The 17,456-nt window shown below is 45.3% G+C and overlaps 1 protein-coding gene across 1 annotated transcript in view; it reads left to right on the top strand.

Moving 5' to 3' along the window:
* Positions 1-17,456, top strand: part of LOC142297300 (coagulation factor X-like) — a 65,709-nt gene that overhangs the window by 30,287 nt on the left and 17,966 nt on the right. The window contains exons 3-4 of the mRNA XM_075341541.1: positions 5,797-5,951; positions 8,184-8,208. Coding sequence (XP_075197656.1) covers positions 5,797-5,951; positions 8,184-8,208 — 180 coding nt within the window. The remainder of the gene's footprint in view (positions 1-5,796; positions 5,952-8,183; positions 8,209-17,456) is intronic.

Raw genomic sequence — 17,456 nt, 5'->3', positions numbered from 1 at the left:
TTGAGCTCCCTTCCCTGCTTCGCCCGGTATGCTGGGCCTCTCACTAGATTCGAAAAATTGTGCTTGGGAGAGGGGGCCCTGCGGCACTCACTTTCCCTGGCATACAATCTGCTATCAGACCCGGGAGATTTGCCCACCCCGGTTTATTTGCGGCAGTGGGAAAGGGACCTTGGGACAGCCTTATCAGACACGCAGCGAAACAACGTTCTAATGATGGCACATAAAACCTCGATCAGTTCCAGAATGTTGGAGGCCAACTTCAAACTACTGACCAGGTGGTATAGAGTCCCGACCAGACTTCATAGGATATTCCCCTCAGTCGATCCCGTTTGCTGGAGATGTGGTTCGGGGGAGGGTGACTACGTGCACATCTTTTGGTCTTGCCCTTCTTTGCAACGGTTTTGGTCAGGAGTGAGGGAGGTAACTAGACTGGTGACCGGCACGGCTGAGACATTGGGTCCGGAACTGTATATCTTACAGCTTTCGGAACTCCCGGCTCATAGATACAAGCGCTCTTTGCTTAGATTTCTGGTAATGGCCGCCAGGTCTTGTATCCCGCTTGGCTGGAAGTCTACTACCCCCCCCACACTGGCACAGTGGGTTTCAAGGGTTAACGACCTAAGGCACATGGAGGACCTGACATCCTCTCTCAATGACAGTCAGGAAGGTTTTCGTAGGACCTGGCTCCCATGGTTGGAGTTCACTTACTCGGCGGATTACGCCAGATTACTCGCTCCTCCACGTCTGCTGTGAGGCTCTGGTGGAGCATTCCCTCCCCCCCCCCTTTTTTTTTTTTTTTTTTTTTTTTTTTTCTCTCGCTTTCCCTTTCTCTCACCTCTTTGCCCCCTATCTTCTCCTACTCTCCCCTCCCCTTTATTCTCTTTCTACCTCTTTCTCTTATCCTGTTCTAAATTCTTTTCGGGCTTTGCTCTCTCTTTCTATGTTCTGTATTCTACCCATGTTGGGTTGGTTCATAAAAGGATTAAAATGGGCCTGACTCGAGCAGTTGCAGTTACTAGATATGTATAGGGGAGCGGAAGGGTGGGCTACATGTCAATGTTAAATATTTGAAATCTGTTTTTCTGCTCTTTGTGGAACAGTGGTTATTTTGTATGTTCTCGAGTCGGTCTTTAAAATAAAGAATTTAAAAAAAAAAAAAAAAATTTGACTTGCAACTATTTAGCGTATGATTAGTTATGCAGATTCTGTTTTGCTCCTGGTGTTTGATTTTTTTTTTTCTTTCTGTATGTTACAAATTACAACCTGTTCTCACGTTCCCTAATAGCTCAGTGTGTTATTAGGTTGATTCCCAAGTGAAAGGTCACTGGTTTGAATCGAGGCGCAATCATGAAGAAGACTTCCCAAGAAAAGAGAAACGGAATCATCCAGCTCATCAATAGTGGTCTCTCGGTCAAGAAAATTGCCAAGCTGCATCATGAGAGTGCCATAACAGTTGTAAAAATATGAAATGAAGTCCATCCATCCATTTAAAAGCCAAGAACTGGATGTCCAGGCAAAATATAGGAGTTAAAAAGTTGTCTCATCACAAGGTTTATCAGTTCTGGCGCAACAAACATGGCAGTGAAGGTAGCTTGTATGCTTCGTAATAGTGAGATCACAGATGTCTATTTAAGCACTGTGTGATTCAGACTACACAAGTCTGTTGTACCGCCCCCATGGAAGCAGCCAAGCTGCTCGGATCAGGGTTCTCGGTGGCTTGAGGATCTCTGGACCCGGGGGTCGTGCGGCCTCTCAAATCAAGGGGGGTATTTACAAGGAATTATAGAGTTCGTGACGCCACCTGTGGTGCACGGTAACTGGGGTGAATACCGTCACTGCTGTTGGGGAGTACCCGGGGTGATGACGGGGGCAGCGAGGTGTTGTAACCCTCCACTGTTAGGGGGGAATGCCCCGGGACTCAGTGGGGGGTAAGGCCGTGGGATGCAGGGGTCACTCTCGTACTCACTCAGTCCATTAAGCAGACACCGACCACTTGGTAAACCAAGTCTCTGGACACCGCTGCCGCTGAGGGGAGCTAGTTCGGGTCTTGTCCCCAATGGTGCTGCCTGGTGATCCATGACCTGCCTCCTGACACTAACTTTACTTCACGCTTGGGATTTTCTGGACCGTTTTGGATGGGAAGTCCTATCCCCCTCGTTGCGCTAATGTCCCCGATTCTGGAGCAGTTGGGAACAAATCTTGAAGGCTCTGTTCTCCACGGGAAAATTATCGGGTTGCCTTCAGCTACCCCCCGACCTAGGGTCCACGTACCCCGTCGTGCCTCGGTCCCAGACCGGTAATGGTGGAAGGCCGCTGGCTGTCCTGCTCGACACATCCGAGCCTCTTGCCACAATCCCCTGCGACCGGGGGTCCGACTCCTCTAGGCCCAGACCACCGTCTGCAGCCTAGACAGCTTTCTTATGGGCGTCCCCGCTCCCGACCTCCTCAGAGCTCCTCACAGCTCAAGGGCTACTTTCTCACTCCTCACGACCAACTCACTCTGACTACACTCCTCACCTCCCCTTCCTGACCCTCCCAGGTGGGCGACTTTATTCCACTCAAGCCGTCCACTGGTGTGTCTGGTGGGTGTGGTGCAGGGTGTATCTAGGATTTGATTTGCTGTTGGAGGCAACACCATTTGGTTAGGGACCCATAACCAAGAGGGAGGTGGATACTGCACGGGAGGGTATATTGTGCAATACCCTGTGATGACCTGATAGTCCAGGGGCGTCACACTGTAATGGTCGCCCAAAAAAGGTGAAGGAAGAAGGCTTGACTTCAGTATCATCATAATAAGTGTTGGCTCGAGTTTGCAAAGAAGTATGAAACGTGGACAGTAGAAGATTAGAAATGGGTGATTTGGAGCAATGAGTTTAAAGTCAATACACTAGGCTCTGATGGGTGCAAATGGGTCTAGAAAAAAACAAGTGAATAAGGGACTAACGGATCAAGAAATTGAAGTAAATATCAAATTTGGTAGAGGAAGTCTGATGATATAGGGTTGTTTCACAGCCAAAGGCATTTGATACTTAACCAGGATCAATGGTGGTCTCAATGCTGAGCTATATGTGGGTATCCTACAAGATGAGTAACTTCGTACACTACAGTATTTATAGGTGTGAAAAGAACGACATAGTGTTCCAGTAGGACAATGACCTGAAGCATAACTCGAGATTGGCAAAGAAAAGGTTCAATGACTATGAAGTAGAGGAGCTGGTCCAGAGACCTCAACTCAATCGAACACTTGTAAGTAGAGTTGAAGAAAAAGCTGAGAGTCAACCAGTATGCACCAACATTGGGATCGTGTAGATGAGACCTGGGATCAAATTTTGGTTGAGACTTGCTTGATTCTGATCCAGAGCATACCCAGAAAGATTCAGGAAGTGTTGAAAGTCAAGTGAGATTTACAAAATATTAATAAAAAAATAAAAGTGTAAATTTAGATTTTCAGGAGCAAAATAGAATATCGTGAATAGTTGCAAGTCAAATTTATGTGTGATATAGCCAGGTTGATTGTCTATAAAATGAAGATAATTTCACCCTCAAAGCTGTAGAGGATGGCGAGATATTGAGTCTGAAAGTCAAAAATTCAAAACAGTGTTACCCTTTTGTTTCTCTGTATGTACATAGGTATTCCTATTCTTCAATAGAAGTATTACTTATATGACAGATTATCTCTGTATATATTGTACCAGAAGAAGCCTAGATAATTTTGTAAACATTTTTATTTACTACAGCACTATCTAATATCTCACTAGTTCAAATCTATTATATTGTCAAGACCTAGTTTAAAGTGGTAGAAAATATAAAGGGTATTGGCCAGATGCTGTGGTCAAATAGTCAAATTACCCTCCAGACTCCACAATTTCTTAGATAAAAAGTGTTCACAGGCATCCACTTAATTCCAAGATTTGTGTTTTGCCCCTATATATAAAAACACCATGTATTGACCCAACCAGGGATCCTACCTACCATGCTTTTGAAAAGACCCTTTTGTGGGTAAAAACAAGGTGTTATTATGTATTGGAGCAAAAACACATTTTGTCAAATAACCTTTAAGTGAATGATGACAAACGCTCTTTATCTACATTTTGACTATATGATCCTGGGGGAAAAAAACAGTTTGCATCAATATTAATCATAAGCAACTATAAGGAACTTAATGTATTTTTTTCAAAGGACATTTGAAAGGTTGGGCCCTTACACTGACTGACTAGACCACAATTATGTTATCACATTATATGATTTCTTTACATTTTGTAAATAGAGATCAACAATCATCTTTGACTTTGAGTTATCTTGAGACAATGAATATACAGTTAAAACCGGAAGATTACATACACTATCAAAAAAGACACATCTGCATGTTTTTCCCACTATCTGACATGAAATCAGAATAAACCTTTCCTGTTTTAAGTCAATTAGGAACCAAAATTATTTATATTTGCCAAAAGCCAGAATAATGAGAGAGAGAGAATGTTTTAAGGCATTTTTATTACTTTCTGCAAAGTCAAAAGTTTAATATATAATCAAACAATCTTACCAGCTTCTGCCAGCATCTTCACAACGTCTTTTGCTTTCGGGTACACAGAGCCTATCTCCTTCCTGAGCGATATGATTGCTGGAAATTCCCACCTTGATTGTACTTGCATATAATTGTTTGTTTCAGATGAACGACATATCTGGAAATTGCATCCAAACTCATGGATGAAAAATACTTGTGTAAGTCCATAGTTTTCGTCCTGAGATCTTGGCTATTTCTTTTGACTTTTCCATGATGCTATACAAAGCAGCAGTGTGTTTCAGATGTTCATTAAAATACATCCACAGTTGCGTCTCTAATTAACTCAGATGTTGCCAATAAACCTATTAGAAGCTTCCAAAGACATGACATCATCATATGGGTGTCCCATATTGTTTAAAGGCATAGTACTCTAAAGGGGGCTTTACACGCAGCGATATCGCTGATGAAAGCACCCGCCCCCGTCGTTTGTGCGTCACGGGCAAATCTCTGCCCGTGGTGCACAAAATCGTTAGGAGCCGTCACACGGACTTACCTGCCTAGCAACGTCGCTGTGGCCGGCGAACCGCCTCCTTTCTAAGGTCGCGGTTCGTTCGGTGTCACAGCGGCGTCTCTAAGCGGCCGCCCACTAGAAGCGGAGGGGCGGAGATGAGTGGCCGTAACATTCCGCCCACCTCCTTCCTTCCTCATTGCCGATGGCCACAGGTAAGCTGTAGTTCGTCGTTCCCGAGGTGTCACACGTAGCGAGATGTGTGCTGCCTCGGGAACGATGAACAACCTCCGTCCTGCTACAATCAACGATTTTTTGAAAATGAACGACATGTCAACGATCAACGATAAGGTGAGTATTTTTGATCGTTAACGGACGTTCGTTGGTGTCACACGCAACGACGTCGCTAACGATGCCGGATGTGCGTCATGGAATCCGTGACCCATGCGATATATCATTAGATACGTCGTTGCGTGTAACGGGGCCTTTAGTGTATGTAAACTTTTCACTTTGCAGAAAGTAATAAAAATGCCTTAAAATATTCTCTCACTCTCATTATTCTGCCATTTGGTAAATATAAATAATTTTGGTTCCTAATTGACCTTAAAACGGGAAAGGTTTATTCTGATTTCATGTCAGATAATGAGAAAAACATGCAAATGTGTCTTTTCAGATAGTGGATGGAAATGTTTGGTTTCAACTGTATAAGGTCACTTTGTAGATGCTCCAACATATAGTCCCAGAATTTCAAGCACATAATGTATTCTCGCTATGATTTTCTTAGTCTTTATTGGAAAAGAGAGAGCTCATCATGTTTTACGAAAAAGAGCTAATAATTTTCTGGAGGAAATGCTTCCTGGAAATCTGGAGCGAGAATGCTATGAGGAGACATGTTCAAGAGAAGAGGCAAGAGAAATCTTCAAGTCTCAAGAAAAAACAGTAAGTGTATTTTTGTGTGAATGGCAAATTAAATATGAAATGATAAATCAGTAATGAATTGCAGGTAGTGGCGTAACTAGAGTCCAATGGGCCCTGGTGTGACACGCCCGCACCGGGGCCTGGGGGATACTCGTTACTGGACCCGATTCCATGACCCCGGCGGTGTCGTTTTAATAAATGGAGGTGGTGGTGGTAGAAATTATATTTACAATGGAGATGTCGTGACGCCACCTTTGGTGTGTGGCAAGATAGGAGTTACCGCTGCTATTCAGTTCCCTGCGGGTCGGTGGTGATGCAGATGAGTTGGTATAGCTCTCCACAGGTAGAGCTAGGCCCCAGGACTGGTGGGAGTAGTAGTCTTTACAAATGATGGAGGGACTTAACGTTGGGGTGCAAGACTGAGGACGCCGGCAATACCTGGACAACACAGGGGCCGTAATTTCCTTTACCTTTTACTCGGTAGTAGATGATACAGGCCCGGGAGACTGGTCCAGCTGGTAACGGAAGCCCAGTCAGCCTGTAACCAATTGAGGGGATCCACCTAGCCAGGTAGGTTCAGAGGCCTTCCTGCTTGCGCTGTAATGTGTGGGTCCCTGCGGCTTGAAGCTATACTGTGACCCTCTTCCTTGTGTTGGTAGTGGTCCTCACCCATATGGCAGGCAGCGTGAGTCTTTTACTGGTGCCACCCCGCTCGTCACTGCTCCTGTCTCTACTATGCTGCTGTACCCCGGACTCCGGTGTCCGGTCCTCTGCGCTCGGCCCTGAGGAAGCTATGTTGCAGCTCCCTTCTCAGCGACCGTCTTCTCTCTCCTCCTGACGTGTTCTGACTAGTTTTACTTTCGTGTGTGTCTAACTCCTCCTCCAGGCCAGAATGCATAGGGAAGCTCCCCTCAAACCGGGCTCTTGAGCTCCCCCTTCTGGTCTGGAGTTAGGAAGTGTTGAGTGCTGCTGCACCTAGCGTGGGGGACCCCCCCCTTCTTGCTTCCAGGCATAGCATCTCCCATTGTGAGGAGGGAAACACTACTGTGGCAACCGGACCACTGGGGTGCCAAATATGCAAAATTTGGATCTGGGGCACCCCACTGCATGTTGGTGAGATGAATGGGCCTTTGTAGTGTTCTAAATCCTGTAAAGACATGTGTTGCCCCCCTCCCCTCTTCATTATGTAGTAATGTCCCCATCCTGTACTAATGTCCCCCATCCTAGGCAAGAGCAGTGTTAATGACTTACCAATAAAATTGGGTTTTTATATTGCACCAAAGAAATGCCAACATGTTGATGGTGGGTTTTCAATTGATCACAGATAAAAGCAATACCATACATCTTACCTACACACTGCTCTACCTTATACATGTATTACACAGGCATACATTACTGTACATCATACATGTCACAACACATTACATTACTATATATCACATTGTTACAGTTCACATGACTGTACAACGCTGTGATTTCTGTCTTCAGGGAGGAAGGCGACTGCCAGTCCACATCTGTACACTAGAAACATTTGTTTGAACAGGAATGCACGTCATTTTGGTTGATGTAAAATATGGAGGAATTTGACTTCCTGAGCATCCCTTTCATCAGAATAAGGGAAGTGCGCAAAATCTGCCATTGGCGCATCCAATCATACACATATCTGTACTAATGACGTCACCAGCCCTGCTCACCTCCTAATGCGAAAGTGAGCAAAGCTGAACATCCTTTTAACAACTGGAAAAGCAGTATTTGAAATTAACCTACCACTATGTCTAAATACAGAGCAGAGTAGACTAAGTATTGATGTGAAAAAAAACTTCAAACAAGAATGGTTTCACACGTTCAGTAATCATGTTCCGAGTATGGGTGCAATGTCTGGACTGGCCATGGGTCTCCCTGTTTGAACTCAAGAGCCTCATAGGCATGTATGAGACTGTAAGTTCAGTTCAAGAAACCCGTGACTGGTCCGGACGCCATAGTCTGTTCTTGTCATATGTGAAATCGTCCGTAAGAATATGCGAATCGCCTATGAGATCCAGGACTGTACCAATCTTCTAGTCTATTCAATGAAGAAGAAATGGGTTGTCTACTAATGAAAGGGATAACTCGTGCACACATTGTTGGCAACTCCAACTGGCAACTAGACTAGGAATAAACTAGAAAAGCCCGATACTTGGATCTTTATGTAGTGTGTGCTTGCTAATGCCAGGGTTGTTATATTAACATTTTTTTTTTCCTGTTCTTTTGTAGACAGAGTTTTGGTATCACTATGAAGGTGAGTAAAATAATCTCTATGGCAACCTTTTTAGTAGAGTCTAGCTTCTTTCTGCCATCTTGATTGTACCAATTACTGTCTACAGTTTCTTAATCTAGTGTCTGTGTGTCCTGTGATTCCTTGTCATTGCAACCCTTAGGAATGTATGGCCTGATCATATTGAAAGCCATAGTCATATATATCATATATAGAGAGTATATGGCCCAGAAATAACTATAGGCTGTGCCACGTGATGCAGTATTCACGTCAGACCCTATTTGTAAACTCTAATGCGGGCTTTACACGAGACGATAGATTGTGCGATATGTCGTCGGGGTCACGGTTTTCGTGATGCACATCTGGCATAGCGCACGACGTTGTCTCGTGTGACACCTCTGAGCGACGCAGTATCGCTCACAAATCGTGAGTCGTGTACTCGTCGTTAACTTTCATAATCTCGTTTATTTTCATTGGTGCAGGTTGTTCATCATTTCCGTGGCATCACGCGTTGCTCCGTGTGACACCACGGAAACAATGAACACAACCTACCTGCATCCCACTGCACCCGCCGGCTTAATGGAAGGAAGGAAGGAGGTGGGCGGGATGTTTACATCCCGCTCATCTCCACCCCTCCGCTTCTATTGGCCAGCTGCCGTGTGACGTTGCTGTGACGCCGAACGTCCCTCCCACTTCAGGAAGTGGACGTTCGTCGCCCACAGAGAGGTCGTCCGGAGGGTAAGTGCGTGTGACGGGGGTTAAACGAGTTTGTGCGCCACGGGTAGCGATTTGCCCGTGACGCAAAAACGACGGGGGCGTGTACGATCGATTGTGAAATCGCACAATCGGTCGTCTCGTGTAAAGCAGGCTTTACCCTCTATAGTCAGAGAAACATTGAGTAAACTATCTTCGTTGGCCTATTGCCTAGATCAGGATTATATATTGAATGTATTTTTAAAAGTTTTTAATCAATTTGTGGTTGTCACCCACCCAGCACACTCTTAGGGGTACTTTGCACGTTGCGACATCGCTACTGTGATGTCGTCGGGGTCAAATCGATAGTGACGCACATCCGGCACCAGTAACGACGTCGCAACGTGTAAAGCCTAGATCAGGGGTGGGCAATTAATTTTCCCATGGGGCCGCATGAGAAATCGGGATTAGTTTAGAGGGCCGGACTAATATAATTACCTCAGTTCTACCCAATATACTACATTACTACACCCCCTCCATATACTACACCTGTAATAAACTACACCACTACACCCCTATATACTACACCTGTAATAAACTACACCACTACACCCCTATATACTACACCTGTAATAAACTACACCTGTAATATAGTACACCTCCATATAGGACACCTGTAATATGCTACATCACTACATCCCTATATACTACACCTGTAATATACTACACCTGTAATATAGTACACCCCCATATAGTACACCTGTAATATACTACACCTCCATATAGTACACCTGTAATATACATCACTATACCCCCATATACTACACCACTATATACACTTCCATATAGTACACCTGTAATATACTACACCTCCATATAGTAAACCTGTAATATACTACACCTCAATATAGCACACCTGTAATATACTACACCTCCATATAGTACACCTGTAATATACTACACCTCCATATAGTACACCTGTAATATACTACATCACTATACCCCCATATACTACACCACTATATACACCTCCATATAGTACACCTGTAATATACTACACCTCCATATAGCACAACTGTAATATACTACACCACCATATAGTACACCTGTAATATACTACACCACCATATAGTACACCTGTAATATACTACATCACTATACCCCAAATACTACACCACTATATACACCTCCATATAGTACACCTGTAATATACTACACCTCCATATAGCACACCTGTAATATACTACACCACCATATAGCACACCTGTAATATACTACACCACCATATAGTACACCTGTAATATACTACATCACTATACCCCCATATACTACACCACTATATACACCTCCATATAGCACACCTGTAATATACTACATCACTATACCCCAAATACTACACCACTATATACACCGCCATATAGTACACCTGTAATATACTACACCTCCATATAGCACACCTGTGATATAGTATACCTCCATATAGCACACCTGTAATATACTACACCTCCATATAGTACACCTGTAATATACTACACCTCCATATAGCACACCTGTAATATACTACACCTCCATATAGTACACCTGTAATATACTACACCTCCATATAGTACACCTGTAATATACTACACCTCCATATAGTACACCTGTGATATACTACACCTCCATATAGTACACCTGTAATATACTACACCTCCATATAGTACACCTGTAATATACTACACCTCCATATAGTACACCTGTAATATACTACACCTCCATATAGCACACCTGTAATATACTACACCTCCATATAGCACACCTGTAATATACTACACCTCCATATAGTACACCTGTAATATACTACACCTCCATATAGTACACCTGTAATATACTACACCTCCATATAGTACACCTGTAATATACTACACCTCCATATAGTACACTTGTAATATACTACTCCCCCATATATCACACACCCTGCTCTCCCATATCACACACACTACACCCCCATATGTCACATACCCTGCTCTCCATACAGCCTGCACCCCCATATCACACACATTACACCCCCATATCTCACATACCCTGCTCCCCATACAACCTGCACCCCCATATCTCACATACCCTGCTCCCCATACAACCTGCACTCCCATATCTCACATACCCTGCTCCACATACAACCTGCACTCCCATATCTCACAAACCCTGCTCCCCATACAGCCTGCACCCCCCAGATCACACACTACACCCCGATATGTCACACAGCATGCCCACACATCTCACCCTGCTTGTACCCCAACTTACCCCTCTCAAACACTCTGCACCCGTTCACATCCTTCTGTCAGTCTGCAGCCCTCATATGCCCCTCACTCTGTAGCCCCCTTCCCCCTCTCATGTCCCCTCTTTTCTTTTTACCAGTCATCATGTGTCCAAATCTCTTTTAGGATTCAGTATCTTGCTTTCTTCCCGGCCTCCTGTGTCTCCTCCCACACAGTCACATGGGCGTGACATCATCGCAGGTCCTGCAGGATGGATTATTCCGTCTGCTGTGCAGGTCTCTCCTGCTCTGCTGCAGCTCAGACACGGCTGGTGGCCCTCTCCAGGTCAGGGGCCCCTCTGCTGACACTGGGCTCCCCTGACTCACAGGCCGGCCCCCTGACGGTCGCATTGTCGGCCACTACACTGCGGCAATTATTAATAGGGGCCCGGCAGCCGGCTCTGCAGAGCGGCTCCCGGGCCCCTATAACCTTGCTGGCCCGATCGCAGTGGCGACCTCTGCGACCGCGAGCGTTACGCGCCCCTGACCCCATGTACCCCACTATATACTACACCACTATATATACACAACACCATATACTACACCTGTAAAACTACACCACTACACCCCCAGTATTAGTCACCAGTCCCGCCCTCCCCCATTGTCCCCTCCTCAGCTTATTAGTCACTACTTACCTCTCCCTTGTTATCGTCCCCGTCCTCAGGCACCCTCCGTACAGGCCCCCCGCTGAGCTGCTCCTCTTATACGGGCCCTGGCTGTGCTGATGCTGTTCTGCGAGGGGCCCCCGCCGCTGCTTCTCTCCGTGAAAACCCCCACTGTGCTGCTCCTTCTGCCGGGTGGGAACTTTTGAAATGACAAACGCAGCGCAGTACTGATAACATCAGAGCGCGCGCGCGTGTCACTGACAAAGTGCCGGCAGGGAACAGAGCAGAGACTCCTGCGTTCCGCTGCCTGCACTTACTGTGCGGACCTGCAGGATTTCTCCCTGAAAGACAGGCGGGCCGGTCACAGAGAGTAGGCGGGCCGGATGTGGCCCGCAGGCTGCCCCTTGCCCAGGTCTGGCCTAGATGCACCGATAAACGATCGCAAAAGCGTCGTAAATTGGTGATCTGTGTAGTTTCATAGTTTTTAAGGTTGAAGGGAGACTCTAAGTCCATCTAGTTCAACCCGTAACGTAACATGTTGATCCAGAGGAAGGCAAAAAAACCCCAATGTGTCAAATAAGCTCCAATGGGGAAAAAAATTCCTTCCTGTCATAAAATCTAATATACATAACTGGTAATATTATATTTTTCAAGAAGAGCGTCCAGGCTCTGCTTAAATGTTAGTAGTGAATCACTCATTACAACATCATGCGGCAGAGAGCTCCATAGTCTCACTGCTCGTACAGTAAAGAATCCTCGTCTGTGATTATGATTAAACCTTCTTTCCTCAAGACATAGCGGATGCCCCGTGTTCCAGTCGTAGGCCTAGGTGTAGAGAGATCTTTGGAAGTGTAGTGTAGTGTCGGTCATTTCCATAATTTTGCTGCAGCGACAGGTACGATGTCGCTCCTTGTTCCTGCGGCAGCACACATCGCTGTGTATGAAGCCGCAGGAGCGAGGAACATCTCCTTACCTGCGTCCCGCCTGCAATGAGGAAGGAAAGAGGTGGGCGGTATGTTTACGTCCCGCTCATCTCCGCCCCTCCGCTTCTATTGGCCGCCTGCCGTGTGACGTCACTGTGATGCCGCATGACCCGCCCCCTTAGGAAGGAGACAGATCGCCGGTCAGAGCGACGTCGCAGGGCAGGTAAGTGGTGTGAAGCTTCTGTAGCGATAATTTTTGCTACGGCAGCTATCACAAGAGATCGCATCTGCGACAGGGGCGGGTACTATCGCACTCGGCATGGCTACAGTCGGCTAGCAATGTCGCAGCATGCAAAGTACCCCTTAGTATACTGTGATACAACAACGCAACAAATCTGCACCATATTGTAGAGAATTTGGTGCTGATTTGCTACCATGCAAGGGTAAAACTGAAAAGGAAAACCAAGCACTTTCACTTGCCCCTATATGGCTCTATGACTGGTCCTCTCCCTGTCTCTGTACAACCGGCATGTGATCTCTGTAGACTGTGATTAACATCATAGGAGGTCGGGTTATATGGAAAACAGCGGAGAACAAGGTAGTAGAGCTACCGAACGTTGAGTTTTTTAAGTTTTAAATATGAAGTTTTTTTGGTATGGGAACATTTTTTTAAATCAACTGACTCTCTGATATGACTAAGGTCCTGGAAAATGCCGATCTATCAGATTGGCATCATATACAGAAAATATTCTAGATATACAACCTACAAGAATTAGGGCACAACGACTAGAGTGAAAAAAAATTGTATTCTTTTATTAACAGAGACATACCATTAAAAAAGGTGAGAAAGAATAAGCGATGAGATAAACCACTATGGCCGCACACACAGAGCAACTAATGTCAATCAATACATGTATGATAATCGTAATAGTACTGTGTCAGAGCAATTAATGACAGTCATTCTCAAATGATGTCCATACCTTGAGAAAGACGGCACATCGAAACACGTGTCGAGAGGGAGCTGGGACACCCAAGGCTATCTGGTCAATCAGGTAATGTGCATCTCCAACCTGTATTACTAACCTAGCAAAGCGTTCTATATGTAGTGAAGGCAGAGTCATTGTAATGTGTATCTGGGTGTATGCTGCATAGCTCAGTGGAGTGATGTCTGTATTTGGAGAGGGTTACTGTCATGACTAGGACAATACAGTGGGGAAAAAAGTTAGTCAGCCACCAATTGTGCAAGTTCTCCCACTTAAAAAGATGAGAGAGGCCTGTAATTGACATCATAGGTAGACCACAACTTTGAGAGTGAAAATGAGAAAACAAATCCAGAAAATCACCTTGACTGATTTGTCAAGATTATTTTTGCAAATTATGGTAGAAAATAAGTATTTGGTCAATAACAAAAGTTCATTTCAATATTTTGTTATATATCCTTTGTTGGTAATGACAGAGGCCAAACATTTTCTGTAAGTCTTCACAAGTTTGACACACACTGATGGTGGTATGTTGGCCCATTCCTCCATGCAGATCTCTTCTAGAGCACTGATGTTTTGGGCCTGTCTCTGGGGAACACGGACTTTCAACTCCCTCCAAAGGTTTTCTATGGAGTTGAGAACTGGAGACTGGCTAGGCCACTCCAGGACCTTCATATGCTTCTTACGAAGCCACTCCTTTGTTGCCCTGGTGGTGTGCTTGGGATAATTATTATGCTGAAAGACCCATCCAGGTTTCATCTTCAATGCCCTTGCTGATGGAAGGAGGTTCGCGCTCAAAACCCCATGATACATGGCCCCATTCATTCTTTCATGTACACGGATCAGTCGTCCTGGTCGCTTAGGAGAGAAACAGTCCCAAAGCATGATATTGTCACCCCCATGCTTCACAGTAGGTATTGTCACGAATCGGGGTATGGGGGCTCCTCGTTTGTCTTCTGGAGCTGTTCCTCCCCGTACCCGAGGTCGCTCGGGCCGATCTCCTGAGCCACGGATGGTGACCAGGACTTTTTGGAGTTCTGACACTAAGTGTCAAAAAGAGCCTACTGAGCATGTGCGGGATTCCTATGGGTCTTTTGACACTATCTGAGCATGTCAGTGATGTGGCACGTTCCTATTGGCCACAGTGACATCATCAGTGATGTGGTACGTTCCTATTGGCCGCCGTGACATCATCGGTGATGTGGCACATTCCTATTGGCCGGTGACGTTATCAGTGATGTGGCACGTTCTTATTGGCCACCGTGACATCATCAGTGATGTGTAAGGCTCTCATTGGCCAAAGGGGCTGGCTACACATGGTTCCTCCGTCTTGTGGGTGGTAGACAGGTGATAATAGCCCTGACGCCCACATGGAGGTGCACACTCGTCTTTGTGCATTCAGCAACACACAGCTATCTTAGGTAGGGATACGCGGCGAGGTCCAACCGGACTAATTGAGGGTCAAGAGGCAGGTTAGGGTGAGGCATCGCGGTCACATCTAGACCGAGTTAGGGTCAGAAGCCGCTAGGCAGGGTTCCATAGATATCGGGGTTGTGCCGCTAAGGGACCGGTGGTTAACCGGCTACACCCTAATACATCCCGATATAGGAGCAGTACCCTACACGCTCACTCCTGCATATACCCAGAGCATATACTAGCAGAATACGGATAGTGTTCTGCAGGCCTATCCCTATCCATACACCAAAAGTCAGCCTTGCTACAATATGAATATTGTGGGAATTAAACATAGTAAGGTGGTCTCCTAGCACAAGGAAAACATGTCACCACCCACTTATTCATAAATATAATGGATATTTTGATCTATGTAAACATACAAACCAACTCACAAAAGGATCAGATAACAAAGATAGTATAAGAAAAATCTTTATTTAAGAGTAAAAAGTATACAGAAAAAAAGGGGCATACCAGAGCAGCTGAGAGCAATAAAGTGTGCAACGTTGTAAGGAAGCCACAAAAAAACCTTATAAAGAGTAGGGGGGATGCCAGCATATATTACTGAATCATATTCAGGCGGAATCCCAAGACAGAATAATACAGAAAGGCAACATGTTGTGGCAACCAAGTACTAGAAGTAAACACGCATACTCACAGCTGGAATGGCTGTTTCAGCGATAGCCTTCGTCAGGGAGGGGGGCGTGGCGACATACCGGCAGGGTAGGTGTATTTCTATGAAGACCCAGCCAATATTCACATAATGTATGTTTTTTATATTTTTCATATATGAGAACTATTTATTCCAAATTGATGAATTGTATGGTTATTTATTATTCTTTACTTCCTTTTTGCTTTATGACTAATACATGTATACATTCCTTGGGTAATGAGCACCAATTGATAATGTATTTTGTGTCTTGGTGTACCTGGATCCAGTGCGCATGCGCTGTCTCCGGACAGCGCTCACACAGGGGGCGTATCTGTATTGTCCGGACTCCGTACTCGCCCCTCTGACGTCATCGCGTCACGTGATTTTTTGTCACGTGTAGCGGTGACTCATAGTGGGATGACTCCGGTTGCTAGGTGACGATGACGCATCCTTCCTGTTTGGGCTCTGTGCCGATCTGCACAGCGCATGCGCCGCCTAATTGATCCAGATATTCTTTTCATTGGCTGGGTCTTCATACAAATACACCTACCCTGCCGGTATGTCGCCACGCCCCCACCCTGACGAAGGCTATCGCTGAAACGCACGTCGGATGGGACTTGGCGCCATTCCAGCTGTGAGTATGCGTGTTTACTTCTAGTACTTGGTTGCCACAACATGTTCTGTATTATTCTGTCTTGGGATTCCGCCTGAATATGATTCAGTAATATATGCTGGCATCCCCCCTACTCTTTATAAGGTTTTTTTGTGGCTTCCTTACAACGTTGCACACTTTATTGCTCTCAGCTGCTCTGGTATGCCATCTTGTGTATCCTCCCTGTTACTACACCCCCCTTTTTTTCTGTATACTTTTTACTCTTAAATAAAGATTTTTCTTATACTATCTTTGTTATCTGATCCTTTTGTGAGTTGGTCCCTATCCATACTGTGTATGCAACATATATTAACTTTTGTTAAGTCACAGTAGAGCATTGCGCCATATCTGGTCCTGTGAGTTAACAGAGTCCTATCATTTTATATATTATTACCCGCTCCGGGTCCTGTGAGTTAACAGGGTCCCGCTATATTATGCTACAGCTTCTGTGTGGCCTAGAACACAGAGACTGTACATGCAGGTTCTGAGTACTTATTATACCTGCGTTAACACCTGTGTGACCTGTAACACAGGCGTATATTATTACCTGGGCCTTTGTTGAATATCAGTAGAGCCTTATTCTATCAGCTGCAGTTTACCACCACTGCACGGTGGACCCTGACCACTGATATCAGTTTACTCTCATCTTTTACCATATTAGTAGTTCCATCCGTAACAGGTATGGTGTTCTTTGGATGCAGCTCAGCATTCTGTCTCCTCCAAACACGACGAGTTGTGTTTCTACCACACAGTTCTACTTTGACATATGACATTCTCCCAATACTCTTCTGGATAATCCAAATGCTCTCTAGCAAACTTCAGACGGGCCCAGACATATACTGGCTTAAGCAGGCAAACACGTCTGGCACTGCAGGATCTGAGTCCCTGGTGGCAAAGTGTGTTACTGATGGTAGCCTTTGTTACTGTGGTCCCAGCTCTATGCAGGTCATTCACTAGGTCCCCCTGTGTGGATCTGGGATGTTCTTGTGATCATTTTGACTCCACAGGGTGAGATCTTG

The sequence above is a fragment of the Anomaloglossus baeobatrachus genome, chromosome 3 (assembly GCF_048569485.1).
Source record: "Anomaloglossus baeobatrachus isolate aAnoBae1 chromosome 3, aAnoBae1.hap1, whole genome shotgun sequence".
NCBI lineage: Eukaryota > Metazoa > Chordata > Amphibia > Anura > Aromobatidae > Anomaloglossus > Anomaloglossus baeobatrachus.
This window is presented reverse-complemented; position numbering and strand designations above follow the sequence as displayed.